Raw genomic sequence first — 23,171 nt, 5'->3', positions numbered from 1 at the left:
ATACCTATTCTCAGCCTTGAATATTGTCCAGGAGCCTTGACAGCTCAAGTACTGTTGTAGTTGGGTAGGGCAGTGATGGAATCTGAAAGAAACACTGGAAACCCACTGATAAATCTAGCATTTTTACTGTACGTGCACATCTGTTACATGGGGGGTGGGGGGGGGGGGGGGGGAAAGTAAACTGTGAATGCATGATGTAGTGTTGAGTATTCGAGCGAAGCTTGCTCTTCTACCCGCTGGCCTTTCTTTTGTCGCATTTGGGCCAAGTTTGTACTGTAGTAGCCTTGTGCTGTACTTGTTCGGCATCTGTCTGAAGCTACAGTACTCCTCTGCTGTGCGTCATCTGTGCAAGAGAAGCTTCCCATGCTTCTGTCTGTGCTCTACATGCCCATTGTTGGAGGGAAGTTTGCACTGTTGTGCCTGTTCTGTTTGTGGGAGTCTGGTTCTGCCTGGTTCTGCCTGGTGCTGCCTGTACTGTACTGTTTTCAGTGAGAAGAAAGCTCGCTCTGCTTGATGTTTGTAGATGTTGTGTGTGGGAAGCTGGCACTGATGCTTACCCTGCTCCTGTTCCTCATAGGAGACGGCTGTAAAGTGCCAATGCTGTATCTCTCATGCTTGTGAGGCAGGCCAGCACATCTCCTGTCTATGTGCTATCAGTTTTATTTATGGTGGAAGCTTGCTCAGTGACATATGGTGCACATAATTCAACACAACACCACACAGTTCAGCACCACACAATTCCACATCACGCAACATAATTGCAATCCACATAATGCCACTCAACCCCACATAATTCAACTCTACCTAATTACACGGTACTCAATACCACATAAATCCACTTAACATAAATCCACTCTATACCAGCTAACAATCCACATACATACACTCTACATCATGTCGCATAATCCACTCATCATAATGTCACACAACACCACACTGTACCATGCCACACTATGCAACTCCATACATATAGTCCAAAAACAAGCACATAAAGAGGCAACAAAGCAAATATTTTTCAAAATGCTTCAACACACTTAAAAACAAGAGTGTCCTTTAGTGATGCCAAAAAACGATCTCTTTAATGCATCCTTGAAGTATTCTTGGTGCAAGGTGATCAAGCACAACAGCCACAGTACAGCCAACTGGGTCCGCCCAAGTAGGGCTTCCTCAGGGCATAAAGCTGAGTCCACCAGTGTAGTGGCGATCTCTGGTTTATCAAGTCAATATAATATGAGCTTCTAATAAAGGTAACTTTATAAATAAATAAATCCCATCCGTCAAAAGTGAGTATTCTCCAGGAAAAATGCAATAAAAAGTTGCACGCTTTGCACAGGACGGTTTACAATTGCTTCAAAGCTCCACGTCTTAAAACTATTGACGTTCTTCAAAATGCCGGTGTACACTATGATATGCAATACTTAGTGTAAGTAGTTCCTCCTCAATCGGCCCCCGTAGGACGCAGAGTCTCTCGACCGGCCGACAGCCCAACTTCTTTCTGATTTGACTCGGTGCAAGTAGGAGCTGGGGTCCCGGTCGTGGTTCAAAAGCGAGTGCGATGTCTGGGACCCAGAATCTGAGACCACGGCCGCTCCGTGGAGCTCGCTGCGTAATGTGTAGGGCCATAGCACCTGATCAAAGGGAGTAACACTTGTTTGTGCTAGTTTTTATTTCTATAGCATTAAGATAATGCTAAACAGTTGGCATTTCAGTCCTCTTATTTTTCTATATAATGTATATTCCCCTTTAACTGATTACGTAGTATATAATAATTCTGCCTAATTAAACATCTATTGCGACTATAGATGTTTTGAGATGTCTTCCTTCATTGACTTGCAAAAATATGCTCTCTATCTAGGATTGGGTCACTCACGGGTTGTTTTTAGGTCTCGCCTACTAGAGAGTGCATGCACTGTCTTTTGAGTCATATTGTTAGCTTACAGTGGGCTTAGTCTGCCTGCCTATTGTTTACCATTGGTTAGCATTATTTTCACTTTAATTTGCTTGCTAAATATTTGTTAGTGTGTGAGCGTTTCTCTTCCTGATTTTGTTTGTTCCTGCCCTAAGGCAGGTCCACTTTGCTTGTTTTTTTACACCCTACTTTTTTTCTTTGTGTTTAAGCATTCCATTAGTTCATGTTTTCCAGTTATCTACCTAGTGTACTTCTTTTATTGTCTCTGCGCTGTTGTCTCTAGATCTTATCCGGATGGATGCCAGAGTTGTCTCCCTATTCATTGCGGAAAATTAAAGTTCCAAATCTCAGTTCTTCCACCAAGTGCGCAAGCTCTTCGCTCCGCATCTTAAGTACTGCGGCCTGTTTAGCTATGCATGATCCTCACATCACTACTTAAAACACCTCCTGGAGGGTGGATGGGGATTCGACAATTGCTTATTATGATCAAAGTATTCAATGATGGCTGTCCTGATTTCAGCCTTAAAAACCTGATCCTGAAGTGAAGTCCTGCGACACAGATTCCATTGGGAGAAAACTTCAGCAGGACAGGGGCTTAATCGGAGAGTGCCCTAGGGAGTTGGGGCTACATTAGTAGTCCAGGTGACCACATCTCTAGTGAGTAGCTAATAGTCTATTCTAGACCACGTGATATGTGTAGACCTTATACATGTCACCTCTATCCTAGATATCAATGAGATTGCCAGTTAATGTGTCTTCCCCCCCGTGCATAGTGCATAGTTAGAGTAACGGGAGACTTGAGATTTGACAAGCACTTTGGCCCTCAGGCGAGCCGGAGTCAGTTCAGTTAAGTGTAACTCCTGCAGCAGGCAGACTGGGTTGCTGTAGGTATGCCAACAGATGCCACACCTTGCGACGATCGTTCAATTCTCCCTTATTCCAAGGGCATTCATTTAGGGCAATGCATCAGTACTTGGAGGGGTGTGAGGCCTCATGTGAGTCACACATTTATTTCAAAAAAACAAAGGTCCTAAGCCTAGAACGCATAAATTGACTTTTTGTCATATATTCCTTAAATAAATTCTTTGCCCGGCTGGGTATAAGAAAAGTGTACATACTGTCCGATTGTGGCCTGTATATTATTGTTTTCAAATATTGTTCTAGGCTTAGGACCTTTGTTTTTTTGAAATACTTGATACCCATGGTCCAAAGCCACTAAGTGGGTCCCCCTTGTTTATGGAAAAAATCATGTGAGTCACACGGCACGCTCAGAGTAAGTGCAGCAGTGGCGTAAAACAGTTTAGTGGCAAGGGGTATCTTGTTAAAACTGAAAACCGTGAACAGTGCCCAGAAACATAGCCCCCCCACACACAGATAAAAGCATACATCAAACCATTGAAAGAAAACCTCCCCGCGGGTGGCAAGAGGTCTCAGCATACACCTCCGCCATGTAATCACTGAGTGGCCAGGAAGGGCAAGTGTAAGGAAGTGCTAGGGTAATGGAACGGCTTCCTCCCATGTCCTCAAGGCAAACTGGCACCTCCAAGCAGTTCAGTCAGCAGGTTGGCCAACAGGCGAGTCATGTGTGTCCTGTATCGGGGGTGGCACCACCTCAGCTCACAGCCACCACCAGGTGAATCTAAGGTGGATGTTATCGGGCAAATAATCATGGTCACTGAGGTGGCCACAGCTAGCACTTCAGGGCGAGGGAGCAGACCCAGCAGAACAGTCACAAGACGCAGGTGAATCCAGCAGGACCGACATGCCCCCCAGAACTTTCTGTTGGAGTAGCATTCTGTAAATCTGGGTGAGTCAGAAGCCTCCGTGCCTCTCATTCAGGATCCTATTTGTTTAATTTTATTGTAAACGCTGAAGGGTGTATGCCATTTTTAAACATCTTAAAATGTGGGATTTTGATTGCTGCATATCAGCGAGTCGAGGGATTTTATTTAGTTGCTGATGGCCCTATCGAGGTCTGACTGTTTTAAATGATTTCCATGTATTCCCTGACCTGAACAAGCAGGTGTTAAATCTTCAAAAAAGCTGCATCTACTCCTGCAAACGTTCCTTAATCATCTTGGCATTCTCACAGTTTACAGTTAAAGAATGAATTATGAATGAATACAGAAAGGTATTTTTTCTCCAAACAAAAAAAGGATCTAAACCCTTTGGCATCTCATACTTGTCAATGAGCACAAAACTATCATAAGAATTACTTCAGCTGATACTTTGTTGTACTATGCAGAACCTGATTTGAACAGTTTCACCTCAAAACTTCATACAGCTTTGTAGCACCAAGTAGGTGTTGCATTCTGTAAAAGACAGTGGTTTTTGTGCGGTTTCGAAGGGGTATTGATATTGAATTTATTAATTGTCATGACCACTTGGTGTTTTGAAGACTCCAAGGAGCAACATTCTAGTACTTTTGGACAGGGTTCTCTAAAGTTGGTCATGGAGGGCCGGTTCCTTGCCAGATTTTTAAAATAACTACCTTTTTCTAAATGGGGACATGCTAAAAACCTGGCATGGATCCAGCAGCCCAGGACCGACTTTGGAGAACCCTGCATTAAAATAGTATTCACTTGAATACTTTAACCCCTCCCCTGCTGATGACGGAACTGCTCCGTCATCAGTCGCGGTCGCCCTGTGCTGATGACGGAGCGGTTCCGTCATGGCCCGGCCTGCGCGGCGCGTTCTATTGAGCGGGTGGGGCCGTGACTGAACCGCTCCGTCATGAGCACAGCGCAACAGACGCTGGTGACGGAGCGGTTCCGTCACCAGCATGCGCCCGCCGCTCGGCCGCCCTCCCCCCTTAGCACTGCGGCGGAATAGCCGCCGCAGTGAAGAGGTTAATAATTGTCATGGTTAAAATGTAACTCTTTGAGCCACATTCAGAGCAGTGACTCTTTCCGGTCTTCAGTGCATGTATCTGGAAGTGTACCCAGGATGCATTACTGTAGAAAAAAATTGAGTCCATCAAGCATAGGTCTTCACGTCTCATCAGACTGTTTAGATGAGAGTTGATCTAGAGTTTGGCAGATCGGGTGCTCCGTTAAAATAGTGAAGGCAATCCCATCCACTGTAGTCCAACTGCATTATATCCCGTGGCACTTGTAATGCAGTGGACAGGATATTCGTCACGCTTGTGACAGAGTATACCATCTGCCAAACTCTAAATGAGGCCCATAGACTGGTTACTACTAATGGTAGAAAGAGGTTTTGACATGAGGCTACAGTTAACGAGGGAAAGTGAAAGAAATGTATTGAATCTGTTGTATTGTGTGGCGTAGCCAGATGAGTTGGACGAAGGAAAACATGTAGTGAGTATCGGAGAAAAAGTAGACCCTAAAGGGGAGATTCAGGATTAAAGTATTTATTGGGTCTGAAAGCAACTATCCCTCAGTAACAACAAGCCTGAGAGAGCTCCATGTGTCATGAATCTCTGTGGTGTAGGTACATATGGTTTTATAAGGCAGGCTTTTTCCTCGAGTACAACGGTGCATTTCATTTTAGTGATACTGGCTGAAACAATGCAGCAGACCTGTAGGAGTAGCAATTTCAGTGATTCATACAGGTGTAAAGTGCTGTGAATCATTATCTGGTGCAAGCGTCTTGTGTGATGCAGGTGTTAGAGAAATATGGGCCTGGTCAGGAATGAAGGATAGAAGTAACAAGGAGGGGGGAGGGAAGGGTAGAAGTGATGAGAGGTACTGAAAGCAGCTTAGTGAACTGTATTAGTTAGATCTGTGTAAATATATTATGCTACCATTTTTAAAGTGCCCACATTGTTTCTAAAGTGTTTAGCACTCAAAAGAAACGCAAATCTAAAACCGTTTTGAATATTAAATGGAGAATGTCCTCTCAAATTCTGAATTGTTAGTGACCTGAAGTTGAGATCATACATGTGCCATTAAAAGAATGTTGGTTGTATTGGAGTTCTGCAATGAACATTACAGGGTTTTTTTTTGTTTCGGAATTATCATTTAATTTCTCTTATGATGAGCCAATTTCAACAGTGGACTGTTGTAGTTGAAGCAAACCAAGTTCCCCATAGTTTCAACGTACGTGCATTATAAATGTGGAAACCAATAGGGAGGCCGGGGGAACTGGTGAGTGCGGCGTCTGTATTTTCTAAACTTTTGCCACTCTGACCAGGTTATGGGCACTGGGCTGGCCCCATAACGCTATGGTTCTGAATCCTTCTCCTGCTATACATGTAGAGGAAGCGGTGTGTAAGTGATAAATGAAACGGTGGCAGATGCATTGGAGTACTGCACTTTGAATGTCAGTGGAGTGCAACATGAGCTGATCCCTGGCAGGTAGTAGGGATATCTGCATTATCACGGTTTGCTACACTATAGTTTTTGTCCTGCATATCAGCTGTTGCGTGTGTGGAGTTGATCCTGGTTGTGGCTGCAGGGTGTTTTGCACATAACACCTTCCCGCCCAGAGACGTCTGACTGAAGAGTATCCTTGTTTTCCTTTCTTTTAGGGTCTCTAATTACTTTCCAATGTTAATAAGTGAAGACCGATTTAAGTTTGAAAACAACTTTCCCAAACCCTATGGAGTGTACAAGCCTGACCCATTGAGCAGACCAGTCTCTGACCTGTCAATTGTAAAAGAAAATCGCTTCCCCCTTTCTTCTTGGCAAGACGTCTACCTTGAGAGCCATTTACGTTAAATTGCATTGTGAATGGGCTTAGAAAGTAGTAGTATTTACAAGTGCTAAAAACAGGAAGGTGCAGCGCTCTAAAGTCAAACTGTTCCATTATCCTGCTAGTACACTAGAACAGTTCTTTGAGCCCCCATGCAATGATGTTTACGGGTGTGATTGTCTTCCAGTATCTCGTTAAGTAATTCTGACAAGTTCATCTATATTCACCACAAAGGTCGTTCCTCCAATTCAAAAGGGTTCATTTATACGTTTTGCATAATGACACAAGCAGACTGAGTGGCCTCTTTTCTTGTTTGACTCTGCTGGATAAAGAGGGTTCTTGTCGGATAATCTGAGGGGTCTCCTTAGGCTTCAGTTTACAGCAGAGGGCCTTCCTGACGTGTCTCCGAGTCCATTGAATGGTTTTAAGTATTTTATCCTGTCTCATACCTCATGTGCCAACTACTGCTATTGGGGGGGGGTTCGTACACATGATACAGGCTATATTTCTATATGATCTGGGCTCCGGCTCCATTTAATTTTAAGCCTCCAACCCGCGGCCCCCTTCACCATCCATCAGACGGCCCCGGTGACCTCCATCCCGCCGGGATGGACGAGCCAGTGTTCTGGACCACAATACTCTGCACACTGGCCAGGAAAATTTTGACTGGGAATGTAAACTTAACTGACTGCGCTCATTTGGGCGGGGAACACAGCTTTGCTCCTGCCCGACGGGAGCACAGAAAAAAAGCTGCTCTCGCCCAAGTGTGAATAAAGCAACAGAACTTATGGATGCTAGCTGAGGAGTTGAAAGTGCTGCGGGGGCCCCATATGGCCCACAACAGTTTGCATCTTGTACTTGCCCAAAGTGGCACCCATATTAACATAATGGCCTCCTTTAGCCGGCACCTGGGGTGGGTGCTGGCTCAGAAGCCGGCAGGGGCCTTGGGGGCTACCCTCGCGCCCCACAATTTTTAGCAAAGGTGTGGGTGGCACCGGGACAACCACTGTAAACTTAAGGCTGGCTCCTGCCGACCCCCAGTACGGGTGCTCACTGGGGAGCTGGTGGGGACCTTGGGATTGCCCCACATCCCCAAAGTGAAATTAATGTGTTGGTGTCTCGGTTTGGGACATGTGACCACCAAAACAAAAAAAGAATAATAAATGAGCGGCTGGAGCTGTTGATGTATTTTTCACTGCTCCAGGTTAGGGGCGCTCCATAATGCCCCCTGCAAGGACTTTTTAGTTATTTTATAATCTTAGTGTTGCCCCATAGAAGGGGCAGGGGCACCCCGAAGCATAAATATATAATTATTCTGGTGTTGTGGAGGGCTGTAAGGAACGCTTCACCACATGATGTGTTTTAATCTTTGGCTATTCAGTCTGCATCTGTCGTGCATCCTCCCTCAGTAACGTCTCAGAAATATTCTCACAACCTCAATGAAACCCATTCCTATGGCAGCCCCATTCATGGCTTCTCCCAGTAATCCCATTGCCCCATTAATGCTGCCAAAGTCCCCCCCCCCCTCCACCCCCCTGTACAGATAGTTCTGCAAAGTTTTAACATTTCTTATTCAAAAGTACGAGAAGCGCATACGGTCTAACATTTTTCTTTGCAGTTTGGGTAGTTCCTTTTATTCAACTATAACATCCAGACTACATACAGCAAATTGAAATATTTTACAAGGGAAAAAAATGTTTTTTGTAAAATTGAAGAAACTTAAATTTAAGAACATTACACAGTATTTGCGTATAGAATAAAATATGGTGTGTTATGCAAAGAACAGTGTAACATAACGTATATGAAAATGCACGAATTATATAAAGGTCAGAACTCATCGCAGATTTGAAAAAGTAAAAATGACATTCTGCTATTAGGGTTGTACTTTATTTCTGAGTCTTCTGCAGGGCAATTGAAACACTTGCACTGGATTGGCTCCGCGCCCGTGGAGCTCGGAAGGTGGGAGCGCTAGTCATGTAACGGGACAGTCCGTCCTAATGTATTTTGTGGCAGCCGGTGCTCATGTGGGATGTACTTTGCATCAGTCTGTATCGCGTTACTGTGACCCGACCTCATTCTCCCTCGTACAATAATATCCACACCTCACACATTGTGCGTTTCATTTTCAGTGTACTTGCAGGAGGCTTGCACATTCTTGGCTTCGGCTTTTTTGTACCATGCATTAGAAAGGGGCGTTCAGACTAAAGCTAACAGGCATGACGAAGAGTCGAGTGGTGCTGCCTCGTGTAAAATAATCCTCCTGGTTGTCTAGGACTATGCACTAGTTTGTACACACCATTTTGCGGGAGGCTGCATTGTGCCAGTGTTAGTGTCGTGCAGGATTCCCGACGGCGCTTTTGTTCAAAAAACGTTTCTGGTATTATTATCGTTGGTTTTGACGACTGACTGCAGATATATGAACCCGCCTCATAATATTTGCCAGTTTCACAAACCATCCTGCAGAGACACCAACATATTTGCTTCTAGTTCGATGGGTTCTAATTTGCCTCTTCGAGTTGCATGGGGGTCAAGTCGATTGAATCAGACTATTCCTAAAATTCTGTGCTAGCATAAAACTACTTGAAAATAACACCCGTCTTGTACTTTCGTGTGCGAGAGCTTGGTACGAGGGTATTGTAACATTTGGCAATGTGCATAATGTCTAGTAAAAATGTAGTTAGCAGTGTTAGCGAAGACGAGCATACTTAAGTGGTGTATCGTGTCATGTTTATCTAATCTCTGTAGCTGTGCGCCCTAGTCCGGAAGCATCTGTACTGTGCTTGGGGTGTGTTAAAACTAACCTCTGTGTGTGTTATTGTTGAATATGGATAAAGCCTTGTATATCTTCTTTACCCCAGTTGCTGATCCATCCCTTAACTAGCGCCGAGACGCCCACGGGTATTCGCCGCGCTCTACAAATGTCAATAAATAAATAAATAAATAAATAAATAAAGCTGGGCAGTCGTCACTTTATTAGGCTCCACCGGATAGTGTTTTTTTTCTTTTCTTGATTTGGTATTTTTAGCAGCTGTCAACGTCACCTCAATTAGCACGGTGATTTGTTCAAACTGCACATGCGCCTAGGTATTGTACATTATTTAACAGTCACGTCACTGCGTTTGCTAAATATACTACAATGCTCGTCTCAGTTGCCTGAGATCATATTTGACACGTGTGTGGCCCATTGTGAACCCCCAAGGCTCCCGACTTTTTATGCTAGTAAAAGGGGGCCTTCTTCTGTATGCGAGTCAACTTGAATCTAAACTTGTAACATTTTGACATGTAATGGACGTCTAATTGCTTTTGCAGGTTGTTGCTGCGGAGTTGCATCCTGCTAGGAGGTGGACGCTTGTTCGGTGCACAGCCTTACAGTTGAATTGCAGCAGCCATGTCGTCCAGACCGTTTGAAAGTCCTCCACCTTATCGACCAGATGAATAGTAAATATCCCCTTTGCCAGTCAGCTCTTTAAATGTACTGCTGATAAATAGTGTACATATTGGTTTTCATATCTTTGCCAGTTCATGTGTTAACAATGCTCCTATCAGTCTGAGTTTTCTCTTGATAATCTCTTGCCGTGCTGCAATGTTAAGTAAACATGTGAGAAGCAAAATGTGTTGTATGGAATTAGTTTTATCGCTATGGTAGATGTCGAGTACCTTGACAATCTGCACATGCGTTAACCATGACATTGTGATCTTTCAGCTGCTCTGGTTTAGTACACGATTAGCTGATAACTACGTAGCCCGTGTATTTCTCAACTAATTGTGTAATTAATCAGAATTATGGTTGCATTTCATTTGTGGACTTGTATCACATCATGTGAAGCTAGGCGTGTGCATGAAGTAGAGTAGAGAACTCTGATCAAATGAACGTGGATTGGCTTGAGGCCTACCTGATCTAGCTAGAAGAAAGCAGGTGGAATAAAGCTTGGTGGGATTCCATTTGCTTTCTGTATGTGCTATTGAAGGAGGGGAGATGACGTTGGCTTAACACATTTTAGCCCATTGATAGTTTTCACTTAAATATGGATTCATCACCACCCATGCAGAAAATCTACAAATTGTTCAACTCTGTATATATATTACTTAACATGTAGTCAGATATTTATGCCCTATTACAGACATTCTTTTAATAAACAGTCCCAAATGTGTACATCTAATCAATCATATATTCAATTGCTTAACTAAAATGGGTTCCCTGATGCAAATTTGTCACACCTCTAACAAGCACTCTTTTTTTTTTTTTTTTGTCGCCTTGTAGTAATCCATCCCAGTACATGCCAACTTCAAACTATGCTCCGAGCAGGGATGTGTATATGGGCGAGCTGCGTTCCCAGCCTGCATATTCGTATTATCCAGAGGATGAAGTTCATCACTTTTACAAATGGACCTCTCCACCAGGCATCATCAGGATTATGTCCATCTTCATCGTAGTACTGTCAATTGGCATCTTCGCGTGCGTGGCTTCCACACTGGCCTGGGATATGGATTTTGCTGGCAGTGGAATGGGAGGATTTCCAGCCTACGCTGGGTCGAGTTCATTTGGTTCAGGTTCAGCGAACTACGGATACAATTTTGCATATGGAGGAAACTACACCGATCCCCGAGCTGCCAAAGGCTTCCTGATTGCTATGGCTGCCTTTTGCTTTCTGTGCGGGATGGTGTTTTTTATAATGACCGTTACTAGGACCAATAGTTCGAGGTGCCGGAAGTTTTATCTGATTATGCTCGTTGTATCTGCTGTCCTTGGCGGCTTAATGTTCATTGCGACTATAGTCTACATCATTGGGGTTAACCCAACAGCACAAGCATCCGGATCAGTCTTTTACACCCAAATAGTCACGATATGCAGCCAGTACTATGCGCCGACAAACACAGGAGTGTTTGTGAATCAGTACCTTTATCACTACTGTGTTGTGGAGCCCCAAGAGGTTTGTTTCTCTAAATTATGCTTTTAGTTGCACAATTTGTTTTGGTTAACTCTGGCAATATGTAAACAAAGACTTGATGTGTTTTTGTTCTGTTTGATTATTCTGCACTCAAATATAAGATCAATGGTTGAAATGTAGTGCTGGATTGACATTTCGTTTAAGGGTAACTCATGAAGGTGTTCTTGAGCTGTAACGTGTGGCTTTAGGAAGCATACAGTAACTATAAGTGAATGTTAAGGATTACTGGTCCAAGCCACCTTTGTTAGGTGTGTGTGTGTATATTTATTTGCTGAAAAAAATAGGCAACTATTACTTTTGAGGCAGCAGGCAAAAGCCTGAAATAATGTGCATTTCATAGCTGATGCCAGTGCTATGGTTTGCTCTTAGTGGCTTTTTTGTCATGTGCAGGGTTGTGGCTGTGTGCTTTGCATGCTAAAACTAGCAAAGTTTCTTTATTTTTTTTATTTTTTATGCAGGACCATAAATGACCAGTACTATTTTTTTTAATGAATTTCAGGTGGATTGGGTGTGTTGTGATGTACTGCACTCACCTACTATGTACCAATTATCTGCTGCTGTACACACTGGGGGTTTGCGGCAGCCATCCACTAGTGCTTCTGACCAGGGTTTGCACTTAACCGTAGCCTTGGTAGCATTACCTATTTTTATTTATTGAATTAAAATTAATTATTTTCAGAAAACTCTAGAATGCACCACTTATGTGACATCGAAAATGGTGGCTGCATGCTTGCAAATGTTGCATTCACTAAGTGCATTTTTGCTTATTTTTCTTTGTCAGTCCATGCCTCTGTAATACATCTACACCCTGATCTTTCAGTAGCAGGCCTTGCTGATGCTTACACATCAGCAGAGTAGCCATCGGTGAAGGAAGTTACAGGTGGTTGTTTATAGTCTACAGGAGGAACAGAGCGAGCAATGGGTTGGTTGAAAAAGTATGTGTCTTATTCACAAATGTATAATCTGGGGTGAAGGTTGGTGTGAGAAGTGAGTGGGGGAGAAAAGTCGAGTAACCGTGAATCCCCATGTGAGTGCAGATAGTTCCACAGTTAGCAGGTTAGTTATTTATAAAGATTTTTAATTTAAATCGCATCTTTTCAAATCTGCCAGCCAGCCAAAAAAAGAACCACTACAAGGCTCGCAGGTTATAGCAAATGTTAATTTATGGTGATAAAACTTGGGACGTTACTGACGGATATAACAAATTTTATTTGTAACCCCTCTGATCCAGTAAATCCTTCTAGTTTTAAAACAATACAAAACGCAAGTGGAATTGGGCTTGGCTTAAATGGAGTTAATCTGTAGTTACTGGTATGTCAAGGCACTCAATAAATCATACACAGAATTATTCATTAATTAATCCATTCATTCAACCACCCATTCATTGTTCTGCCTACATCCTTTTCCTTGCATTCACCCACTCGCCCATCCACAATGAAAAACAGGCGCACAAAGTCAATAAGCATATAGAGGAAAAAGAGTTAAAAAAGAAAATGTACCACTGCATAAACATGCCTGGCCTATGCTTGCAATACAAAAATAACATGGATCATAGGAGTGAGGGGCCACCATGCCATGATATTGTACACAATGTGTATTGTTGTTTTAAAGTTCCAACGTAGGAGCAACTGATTGACCATCTTGGAGCACTAAAAGCAAAGGTTCAATGTCCACAATACCATTGTTACATTGATATACTATAGATAATACCGTTCCAAGCTGGCTGTCCTGATTAGAAGTAATCAACACCTGGGATTCAGAAAACTGTAGATGACATGAGCCACAATTGACTGACATGTTAAGATTATCTTGGGAGTTGCAGCGCACTCTGGCAAATAAATTAAAGTGGACCTTTAAAAGGAGTACACTGAAAACGAAAGGATTGGCTCACCAGCCCAGATACTGAAGCATCCTTGTTTTCTGGCTAATCTGCACTTGTGATCAGGCAAAATGCTGTTACTCGCAGAGTAATTGAGGCACTGGCAGAAATGGGTTAGTCCATTTCTCCGTAGAGCAGGAAGTGAACTCAAAGACCCTTTTTGTATGTACATCTGGTGTTTTTGTTTTGTTCTTGAAATGGCCTATTAGACAAATACACCTGCCAGGCCATTCTAGGAGGATCTAGCAAGGAAAGTGAATTCAGGTACTTTTTGGTATATGAAATTGGACATTCTTTACGATGTGCCCGACTGACCGGTGGATTTTGGGCTCCCTGTTGAAAGTGAAGGAAACCTATATAGACCACGTTACAGCAGGGGAAGTGGGTTACTTAACACCTTGGTATGAGGGGATTCACTGGAGTATATCCAGTATTAGTAGACTGGCCCACACTGCAATGCAAGCATGAAGCCTCAGGGGAAAACACAGTCCATATCGAAATAACTGAAAAGGATTGGGAGAATATTTGGAGGGGCATTCCGAAACACCACGAACCCAGAGAAACCGCATATAAAGTGCTGGATTGGTAATACATTTTTACAGAAATTTCTTTTGAGTTTTGAACGATAAAACATTACAGCAGTAGGCAGCATTATACCCTCATTGCGAAGAAATTCACTTAACATGGCGAATATGTTTGTTATCAAAGGATTTGATAAAGTTGACGCTGCAAATTCTCTACTGCTGTATCAGATGACAGTCTGTCTCCGTTGTATTAAGCATTTTTCCTTTGTCCCTACTCAGTGAGTGTCGCCTTACCCCCAAATGTCTGCCAGTTGCAATAATGTCATACTTCACTATATGGGTACGGTGGGGCACAGGAAGTGGCAGGGAATACCAGAGGGTTCCATTCGGCAGAGTGCCTGTCCTCATTCACACGCCCAATGACACTCCTGCTCTGTCCATGTTTGTTTCATCCGGAGTGTCATAGGACAGGAATCCAGTAACCACCTCCTGCCATAGCTCCGCTATTGATTTTTTTGCACAGACCCCTTTACTCTTCAGTCCGCAGTGCAGCCCCTTCCCTTGCAGCCCATGTTCCTACCTCTATCCGCCATCTACTGTGAGGTGGGCCATGTGGTGATTTCCAATGGCGTGCTATATCTCTGTGTACTATTCCCAGAGCCAAGTCTAGGAACCCATTGCCCACTTTTTTCTCTGGCTGCCTTTTTAATGGATTGACAGGCATATCTCTGCTGTGCAGAGCTGCCTATGACCAAGAGTCCAGATCTATCACCACCTGTGTCCAGAACCGCTCTACGGCCCGGCAACTACACACCATATGCGAAAAGTCTGCATCTACCAGAGCACACTAACGGGAGCTCATGTCAGTGTCCTGGAACATGACGTTCAATCTCTGAGGAGTTGGCCTAACGGCTAGGGCGGTCGACCTCGAATTTGAGGAACTGGGTTTGAGTCTCGGCAATGATGCCGAACATTCTGTGATTCTGGGCAAATCACTTAATCTCCCAGTGCCTAATAAAAATGAATGTGTCCTTATGTAAGGCAACTGGTGCTATGTAAAGCGCTCTGATAATCGATTCTGGTCAAGTTTCCGCTATATAAACTCTGTAAAACAGATAATATGTACAGTGCAGTTAGTTGAATTGAGTACATTGGAATCTGGAGGAGCAGGTAAACTTATGATCGCTGTAAAGTTTGGTCCCATTCCTTCACCACAAAGGCCCTTCCAAGTACGTTACCATTTTCCCAGAGAGCTGGTTCATCCACCCCCATTGCCATTTTATACAGCCAGGAGACAGCGTGACGTCCCCTGTCAAAGGCTAGCAGAATCAGCAGTAACTCGTGGACCGTGTTCTGGGGCCAGGGCACCATGCAGCCAACGGACTGTTGCAACCAGGCCACCATATTTCAGAAATTGAGCATCTGGGAGGCCACTGTCTGTCTCCAGCTCCTCCAGAGTTCCAAAGGAGCTGTTGGAGTATCATAGTAACAGTCCTCGAGAGTTTCCACCCCAACCGCTGTCCACTCCTCCAACCTTCGGGCTGTTAAGTATCCTCCCCTGGTCTTAGGGAACTCCGCCAGCTGTTTCGTCTGTGCTTGGAGTGGGACCAATCCCACCAGCTGGCAGGCCGCTCTTCATGACCCACTGCAGCCGGGCCGCAAAGTAATGAAAGTTCAAAGTCTGGCCCCCCCTTGCCCCCACTCCTTCTTTTATGCAGCCCTTGGAGTGTTCTCCAGGACACCCGGTTATGCTGTCCGTCCCATATCAGTTTCTGGAGCAGCTGTCAATGGCTTTGAACCATGCCCATGGCATCCAGATAGGTAGGTTTGCGAAGTAATAAAGGACTCTTGGTAGCATGACCTTTTTTGTCGGGTCAAACTAGAGTCATGATGGGATTCCTTAGTGAAGTAGTGTGGCTCACTGGTTAGAGGCGGCAGACCTGAGAGCAGAGGACGGTCCGGGACCAGGGTTCGATTCCCGACGCGGCAGGTTTCTGGACCAGGGTCAGCGGACGCGATAATTCTCTCGCCTCGGTGCCCACTCTGATCAGCGATCACACTCGGCAACTCTGGGCACTAGCTTGCCTCATCTTCACTAACGGCCCCACCAGACCGCCGGGGATGCCTGGTCTCACCCTGGAGATACCCATTAAGGGACCATCTCTCAGGGAAGCCAGGAAGTGTTTCGCAGCGGTCGAAGCGCGGAGGTACCCCTTCGGGAGTGATTCCAGCGCTATATAAGCACACAATTAATTAATTAATTAATTAATTCCTCAGCATCCTCCTGAATGCTGCAGTGTCTCTAAGAGCCCAGAGTGCTCTTCCAAGGCTGCCCCCTTGGATATCATTATTCATGGGATGGATCCGTACCCCCAGCTATTTAAGAGTTCTCGGTTCACACTTGAGGCCTTCTGGGGCCTCCCACAAGCCAGGGGACACAGGGAAAGCACATAATTTACTCCAGTTTGGTTGTAGACCAGAGCCACTTCTCTAAAAGGGTTGCTCGCCATGGAATACCTGTGCTTGTGTTCCTCAAATAAAGGAATATATCGTCCACGTACAGCGTAATTACATGATCTATCCTGCATCAAGCACGCAAATTGCTATATCTGAAGTGCAAACAGCATAGGGGAGAGAAGGTAGACCTACCATTGTGCACCCGTGCATTTGCGTACAAAAGCGCAACCCATAGAGCCCATCCCTCTCCTAGGGCCATCCGGGTCATGACCGCCTGAAGGTAGTTCCACTGCATCTAGTAAAATGTCTTTCTTAAGTCCACCGAGAACACCAGCGCCTATGAGAATTTTTCGAAATCGGGCTCTTTTAGCACCCTGTAGAGTCACTTAATGTTGGGGGACGTGTTGCGGTTAGGCATGAATCTTTTTTCATCATATGCATCAATGCTTCTAGATGAGGGTGGAGCCTGTTTGCAAGGACCTTACTAAGGATTTTATAGTCTAGGTTAAATCTCGACATGGGGGGGGGGGGCAGGTTATGCAATTGCATCCAGGGTATCCTCCTCAGGTTTAGAAATAGACCATGTGCTCCTCCCTGGTTGTTTCCGGCAGGTGCCCACAATCCAGCACCCCAGCATGCATCTCGGCCAAATGTGTGGCCAAATTGGCAATGTACTCCTGATAACATTCAACAGGGGGTCATCTGTCCCTCCGCATCTTACCACCTGGTAGGTCCTTTATGGTGGCTCTAATTTTCGGTTCTGCAATGGGGCGCACAGTGCTTCCAGTTACTCAGGCGAGACCTGCGCAAGAGTCCCCTGGTTTAAGAATATTTCGACCATCTCCTTTGCTATCGGATCGTCTGCTCTGTTCAGTTCCCTATAATTGTACGTGAACACTGCATGTATATCTGTTTGAGAGTGTCCCAGTTTTCCAGTCAAGGCTGTGAGCCATGTAATGGACTTCCCCCCCCCCCCCCCTCCCCTCCCCCCTAGAATGGTGATTTATGATCCCTGAAAAACTCCACCATATATACCAGAAGCTGCTAACCATTGTGAAAGTGAAACGGGTACAATGCTACACATATATGGTGTGAATGTTCAAAGATAACTATTTTGGGAATAGATTTTGAATAGAATAAAAGCCGTTTTGGGACACAATTCTGGTATTGTGGGGCTTCGGTTGCAGACACGAAGTGCATATTCTGCACAGGGCGATATTGCAAATGTACTGTACTCATCTTGTTTGGTCGCAGCATCTTAGTCCAAATGTTTATAATGATGTGAGGGTGTCTACTAGAATGCAGTTTTGAGACCCAACGAAGAGACTAAAAATTCACTGCAAACTTCTAATGAGTTAACATTTTTTTTTTGTTTCGTAGGCTATTGCTATAGTCATGGGTTTCCTAATTGTTGTGGCATATGCCCTTATTATCTTCTTTGCTGTCAAAACTCGACGTGCGATGAACAAATATGGCAAAGCAAACATACTTTGGGAGAAGCAAAGGTTTCTCGAAGAAGGAGCCCCAAATGTAGAAGACTGGGTAAGTGAAATGTTTTGCCTCTGGGTGAACAGAACGAAGGAGGTGGGTAATTGGAGCCTGATAGAATGTGTGATTCTACATATTTTGAGCCAGATCAGTTGACTGTTCTTCTTGACACTAGTACTTGCTTTTTGCTGATATAGAGACGTTGGTATGCTGGTGCCTAGATAGGTGCACTATTCTAGAAATTACTTTTCCCATATAATTGGAATAGAACCAAAGCGAGGTAATATTTACGATATGTTCAATTTTGTTCAGCATATGAGAGAGAAACATAAATTCTGAAATGTTACAAGAAGATTAATAAAACTGAAGGGTGACTCCCAATTTTTATTTTTTGGGAGGGGTACTAAGTCTATTGGTAAAATAATTTGCCAATTTCCAGGTTATGTTAATTTATTCAGTGTTCTAAACAGGAAAATAGTTATTTGTTTTACTAAAGGTTTAAAAAAATGTGACTGCTTAATACATGATTTTAATCAAAAGTAAATAATACCTGTAGAATAAGTGAACAAATGTGCGTACAGTCTCGTATAGCGTAAATCTCAGGGAAGGATCAAGGGTGGTCCAAAATAAAGGTGGTTTTGAGGAAAAAGAAAGGTGTAGGGAGGCAAGCAGTTTATTAGTGTTTAACTTTAAAGGAGTCGCACATGGTGGCTATTCTTTTGCGTAGTCTTTTTCTTACGGAAATTTGAGCATGTCTAGGAAGTGCAGACACGTCTTCGTTGCTTGGCCTGTACCTATAAAGTGATGTCTCATTGCTAGGACGAGACCGGCTTGGCTAGGAACGTTTGCTTATATTCCACCAGATCCCTGTTTTTGAAAATCTTGCTATTGAATTGAAATTCTTGCTATTGATGTAGGTTTATAAAGGAGGTCATTCTTTTCGATTCCTGGGCCTAAAACGATGTACCAACCCACACTTCATCTATGGAAGATCTGTCACCATTTCACTTTGAAGGAAGCATTAAAACATTCCTGTTTTGTTGGTGAAAGTTAAACTGAATATGTAATTGTGCACTAGTTTGATAATTCTGTTTTATAGCTAATAATCTACTGGTGGTGTTTGTGTACTCTAGAAGTAATACAATGAATTCAAAGTGAGAGTTGTTGGGTGACATGTAGTTGCTTTGTCCTGTGTTCTCTGGTGCTCCTGGTCTCTATTTTATATCCTGGTAAGTAAAGAACAGCCATGACTTTCTTCAGACCCTTTATCCTACAGAAAAGTCCCTTCCCATCTGCTGCTATCCTTGTGGTGAAATAGCTTGGGGTGCGTACAGCCTCTCTCCTGCTCTCTGCATTACCAGTCGGGGAGGAGGGGAGGTTCAAAACCAATTTCTAGTGCTTTGGAAAATGTCCACAATGGTTGATAGAAAGCATTTCTTTTCTTTACATGATGACCGTTGAATTTGCACCATATAGTAACTTTCATGGCATTTTGTAATTGATTTGCAGTTGACAGTGCTGTGTCGAATAGCCAAATAGGGAAACGCTTCAAAGATTTTATTCCTTCTGGAATGATTCAGGCTTGTGTGTGCTCTTGTCATGATGTGGTATTGGAAGTGTAGTACCTGATGGACAGACGTTCCTTAATTGATATTTTCTTCTGGTCATCCATAACTTCCTTTACTGAACCCACCATCTGTCACCATTCATAGTGTAGTTGTCTGTAGTACATAAGGTTTATGAATGCTGGATATATAATGTAGTTAACAATCTGATGTGGTTGCCTTCCATCTGGCTATCTATTAGACACTTTACCATGGTATGAAGTTGAATGGGCTGCCCTTTTAGATACTGGAAGAGCTAAAGAAGAGTGCGATTGTGCTGTGCTTCAGGGGCACTTGTTTCTCCAAACATAAAATTATCCACTCCATCTGTGTTTAGACAACTGGGCTGAATGTAAAAGGTAAAATGATCCTTATGCTCTGAGATTGCCTTCCTTGTTCTCCTGCAGACACTTAAATTGTCTTGAATTGTTACTGCCACAGTGTTTCTGTGCATTGGGCTAGCAGTAAATGGTGTTGCCCGTATTGGTATTGTGAGGTAAGATTCCAGCTGACCACTTTATCCTGGAGGTGTGCAAGCCTCTTGCTTGAAGCAGAAATATTTTTTTCTTCATCGAATAAAACATCCAATGGCTAATATGTACAATTGTGTACATAAAGTAACTCAGTAATAGACTGGTTAATATTCTGCTGTGATCCGCCACAACCAGCTTGGAACCATGTAGCCATCTTCCTCACTATACTAGTTTTGTCAACAACCATAAAGTACATAGTATAAAACCTGGATACTACCTTCTCTTGACGAACATCCTTTCAGTGTGTTTGGTTCAAGTGGTAGTTGCCAATGATCGATTTTTGTACATTTGAAACAAAAGTTTGCTTTGCACAAGAAAACGTTACAGCGTATGATCAGCATTGACTATCCTTCCATCTGCCACTATACAGTGCGCTTTCAGAATGGTTTACATCTTTTTGAGATTGCTGTGTCTTTATCTGACATTTGGGAGAGCTTATGGAAGTTGTGAAAAGAGCAAAGAAGCTGGTGTGGGTCATTTAACAGAAGCATATATTGACTAAATAATCTAAGGGAAACTGGATTGTGAGCTTTCTTGGATTCCAACATTTTTGAAATATTTGCTAATGTAACAATTTGAGATTAAGCCAGAAACTTTGACTGATCTATACTTCATCCAACAAACAAAGATAATGGAAAAGAGACCATCTTGCAACTGTCCTTGGCCTACAATATCTTACCATTTATCCGAAATCCCCACCTACTGAAGCTGACAAGACACTTGGCTATAGCCATGTTCTGCACTACTAAGGCAAGCAGAAACCAGACATGCATAGCTTAGGGCTATTGGGAAGCTCCAATGGGATGACCAGCAAAACATAGAAGCATGTATTTATGGACATAGTCTGTGGTTGTGTGGCAAGAGGGACTCCGTGGATTGGCTAATTTCACTCATTACACATGCGCTACACATATACCGAAGTAGACTATCTTCTGCATAATACAGATTGAAGCGAAAATGACAACCTTTGGTTATATCACCCATTTAGACCAATCTACAGTGGAATCTACATTGAAATGATGTAGGCTCCCTGCAATTATTACACATGTTCCTCATTAGTTATTTATTTAAGGACTCTGGTAATACTGGACAAATATGGGACCAGGTAGGAGGATTTAACCCCTTCGACGCTGATGACGGAACGGTTCCGTCATGAGCGTCGGTTGAGCTGTGCTGATGACGGAACCGTTCCGTCATGACTCCGCCCGCGCAAGGCAGAGTCAGCACAGGCGGGGAATACGCCCCGCACGCATTAAGTTAGTGCATCTGGGTACGCACTGTCTTGGGCACTAAAGATTGTGCTCGGAGGGAAATACATAGTTATTGCATAACACGCAAAAACAATTTTGCCTTCGGAAGAAAAAAATTCTTATTAGGTCATCCATATGTAGTAGAAACACAATGAAGCTTAATCACTTAAACTTTTGTGTACAATGCACAACGTTCTGAGGAATAAGTTGAAACCTATCTGGGTGGAATCTGAATTAATTTGGCTCCGTACAAGAAGAGCAATAAAACAGATAATGTTCTGCTTTGCTACTTTAAATTAAACTGCATCAGGCTCTATTTGATCGGCTGATGAGGGATGACTAGAAATGTGGTAGGTGTAAAATTCTCACAGGTGTTTACAGCTTCCCATTGTGATTCATTCGCTGAGGATGCATGTATATCTCAACACTTCCTCCCTTCACAACAGATGTCCGATTTTGGTAACCCTATTGCAGTGGGGATTTGTATTTAGTCGAGAGGTATGAGACCTAGAAAGGCCTTTGGTTTGGACAGGTTTCTTGGGAATTTGGTATAGGACCTTCTAATGGGGTTGTTGTTAACCCACTGCAGCACTGAGCAGCTGTACCAGATGTATCCGGTACACCTTAGCTGGGCAGAGTGGTTAATAAGTGTGCCTCCCAAAGGACAACAGGGCTGAGGAACCCAAATTGTAATGTTATTCGGGATGGAAGTCGGCAGTCTGGTTAACATTCTTCCACGGCTAGTAGATCTTGACAAGCCCTTTCATGACAAAGGCAAACTTTTCCTGTTTGGGCAGAGAAAGCTGAAATGGTAACGCCACTGGCAGTTCTGTTTTTGGATTCTCAAAATGGGGTTCATTAGTCGTTTGTAGCTGGAATCCACAATGGCCTTATATACTTAAAACTGAAGGTATTGCCCTTGTGGAGGGGAGAAAAGTGAGGCTGAGAAATCCGTAATACGTTTTGAGCATTGATTTTATAGTGTCCCTGATGAAAGAAAATGTTCCCAAACTATTGAAATTATGCGAGCGCTGATTTCAAAGTTTGGAAAATTGGATGAGTTACATAAAATAAAGGAGGGGGGGCAATAGCTGTTGCTGTGCCTGGTGAGGAACTTGAAAAAAATGCAGAAGCTGCGATCTGGCACTGTCAGTTTTGTTCAGGCCAGCTCAACTGAATAATTTGGAGATGTATGAAAGGGGAAAGTCTGACGATGCACCCACTTTGATCATATTGCAGCTATGAAAGCAAGTTCAGCCAACTATTTTGTACATGGAATTGATAAAACACATTTACGTTTGGACTTGATGTCACTCATCTTACTGCATACCACTTCACACTGATCCTTGTGAGTAGAGTTCATACCTGCATCCCTAGGACCGACCATTAAGATGGTGCCATTTCCCTGCCATGTAATATGTTTAAAAAGGGGTCACACGGTTTACACAGTGCAGCAAGTCGTTTTAAGAAAGACATTTGACAACAAAATACATAGAGCTTCCTAATCACTCCCTTACAGGATATACAACATCGAAGGTTCCTAGTAGCGGGCGCAGCTGTATAAAAGTGCTGGGTGGTGACGTTTGTTTTGATGCAACACCTTTGATAAGTAATATCGGGTTTTGAACTGTTCATTTTATTCCTTCAGTGGCCCTGTTTTGTGAGTGTTTTTAAAAAAAAAAAAAAAAAATTATGTATTTATTTTTTGAAAATTGAAGGTTTGTGAGCACGACTAGCCAGCTAAGATGTTTGGTTGTCAGATAACCCTTACACCATCTACTATGTTATGCTATTATTATTTATCACGTGCTTATTCCACCAGCACCAGTAAGCTTTTGTGAACAAAACATATTGGGAAAAATCACAAGCATAGTACAAATAGTGATTTTATAAGTTAAAAAGATAGGTTTTTATAATGCTAA

The 23,171-nt window shown here is 43.3% G+C and overlaps 1 protein-coding gene across 1 annotated transcript in view; it reads left to right on the top strand.

The window, feature by feature from the left end:
• OCLN (occludin) overlaps nt 1-23,171 on the top strand; it is a 183,502-nt gene that overhangs the window by 27,535 nt on the left and 132,796 nt on the right. The window contains exons 2-4 of the mRNA XM_086960820.1: nt 9,875-10,003; nt 10,827-11,496; nt 17,755-17,916. Of these exons, the coding sequence (XP_086816946.1) occupies nt 9,954-10,003; nt 10,827-11,496; nt 17,755-17,916 (882 nt within the window). The 5' untranslated portion in view covers nt 9,875-9,953. The remainder of the gene's footprint in view (nt 1-9,874; nt 10,004-10,826; nt 11,497-17,754; nt 17,917-23,171) is intronic.

This window comes from Lissotriton vulgaris, chromosome 3_1 (genome assembly GCF_964263255.1).
Source record: "Lissotriton vulgaris chromosome 3_1, aLisVul1.2, whole genome shotgun sequence".
In the NCBI taxonomy this organism is placed as follows: domain Eukaryota; kingdom Metazoa; phylum Chordata; class Amphibia; order Caudata; family Salamandridae; genus Lissotriton; species Lissotriton vulgaris.
The sequence above is the reverse complement of the archived record's forward strand: the minus strand, read 5'-3'. Positions and strand labels throughout refer to the sequence as shown.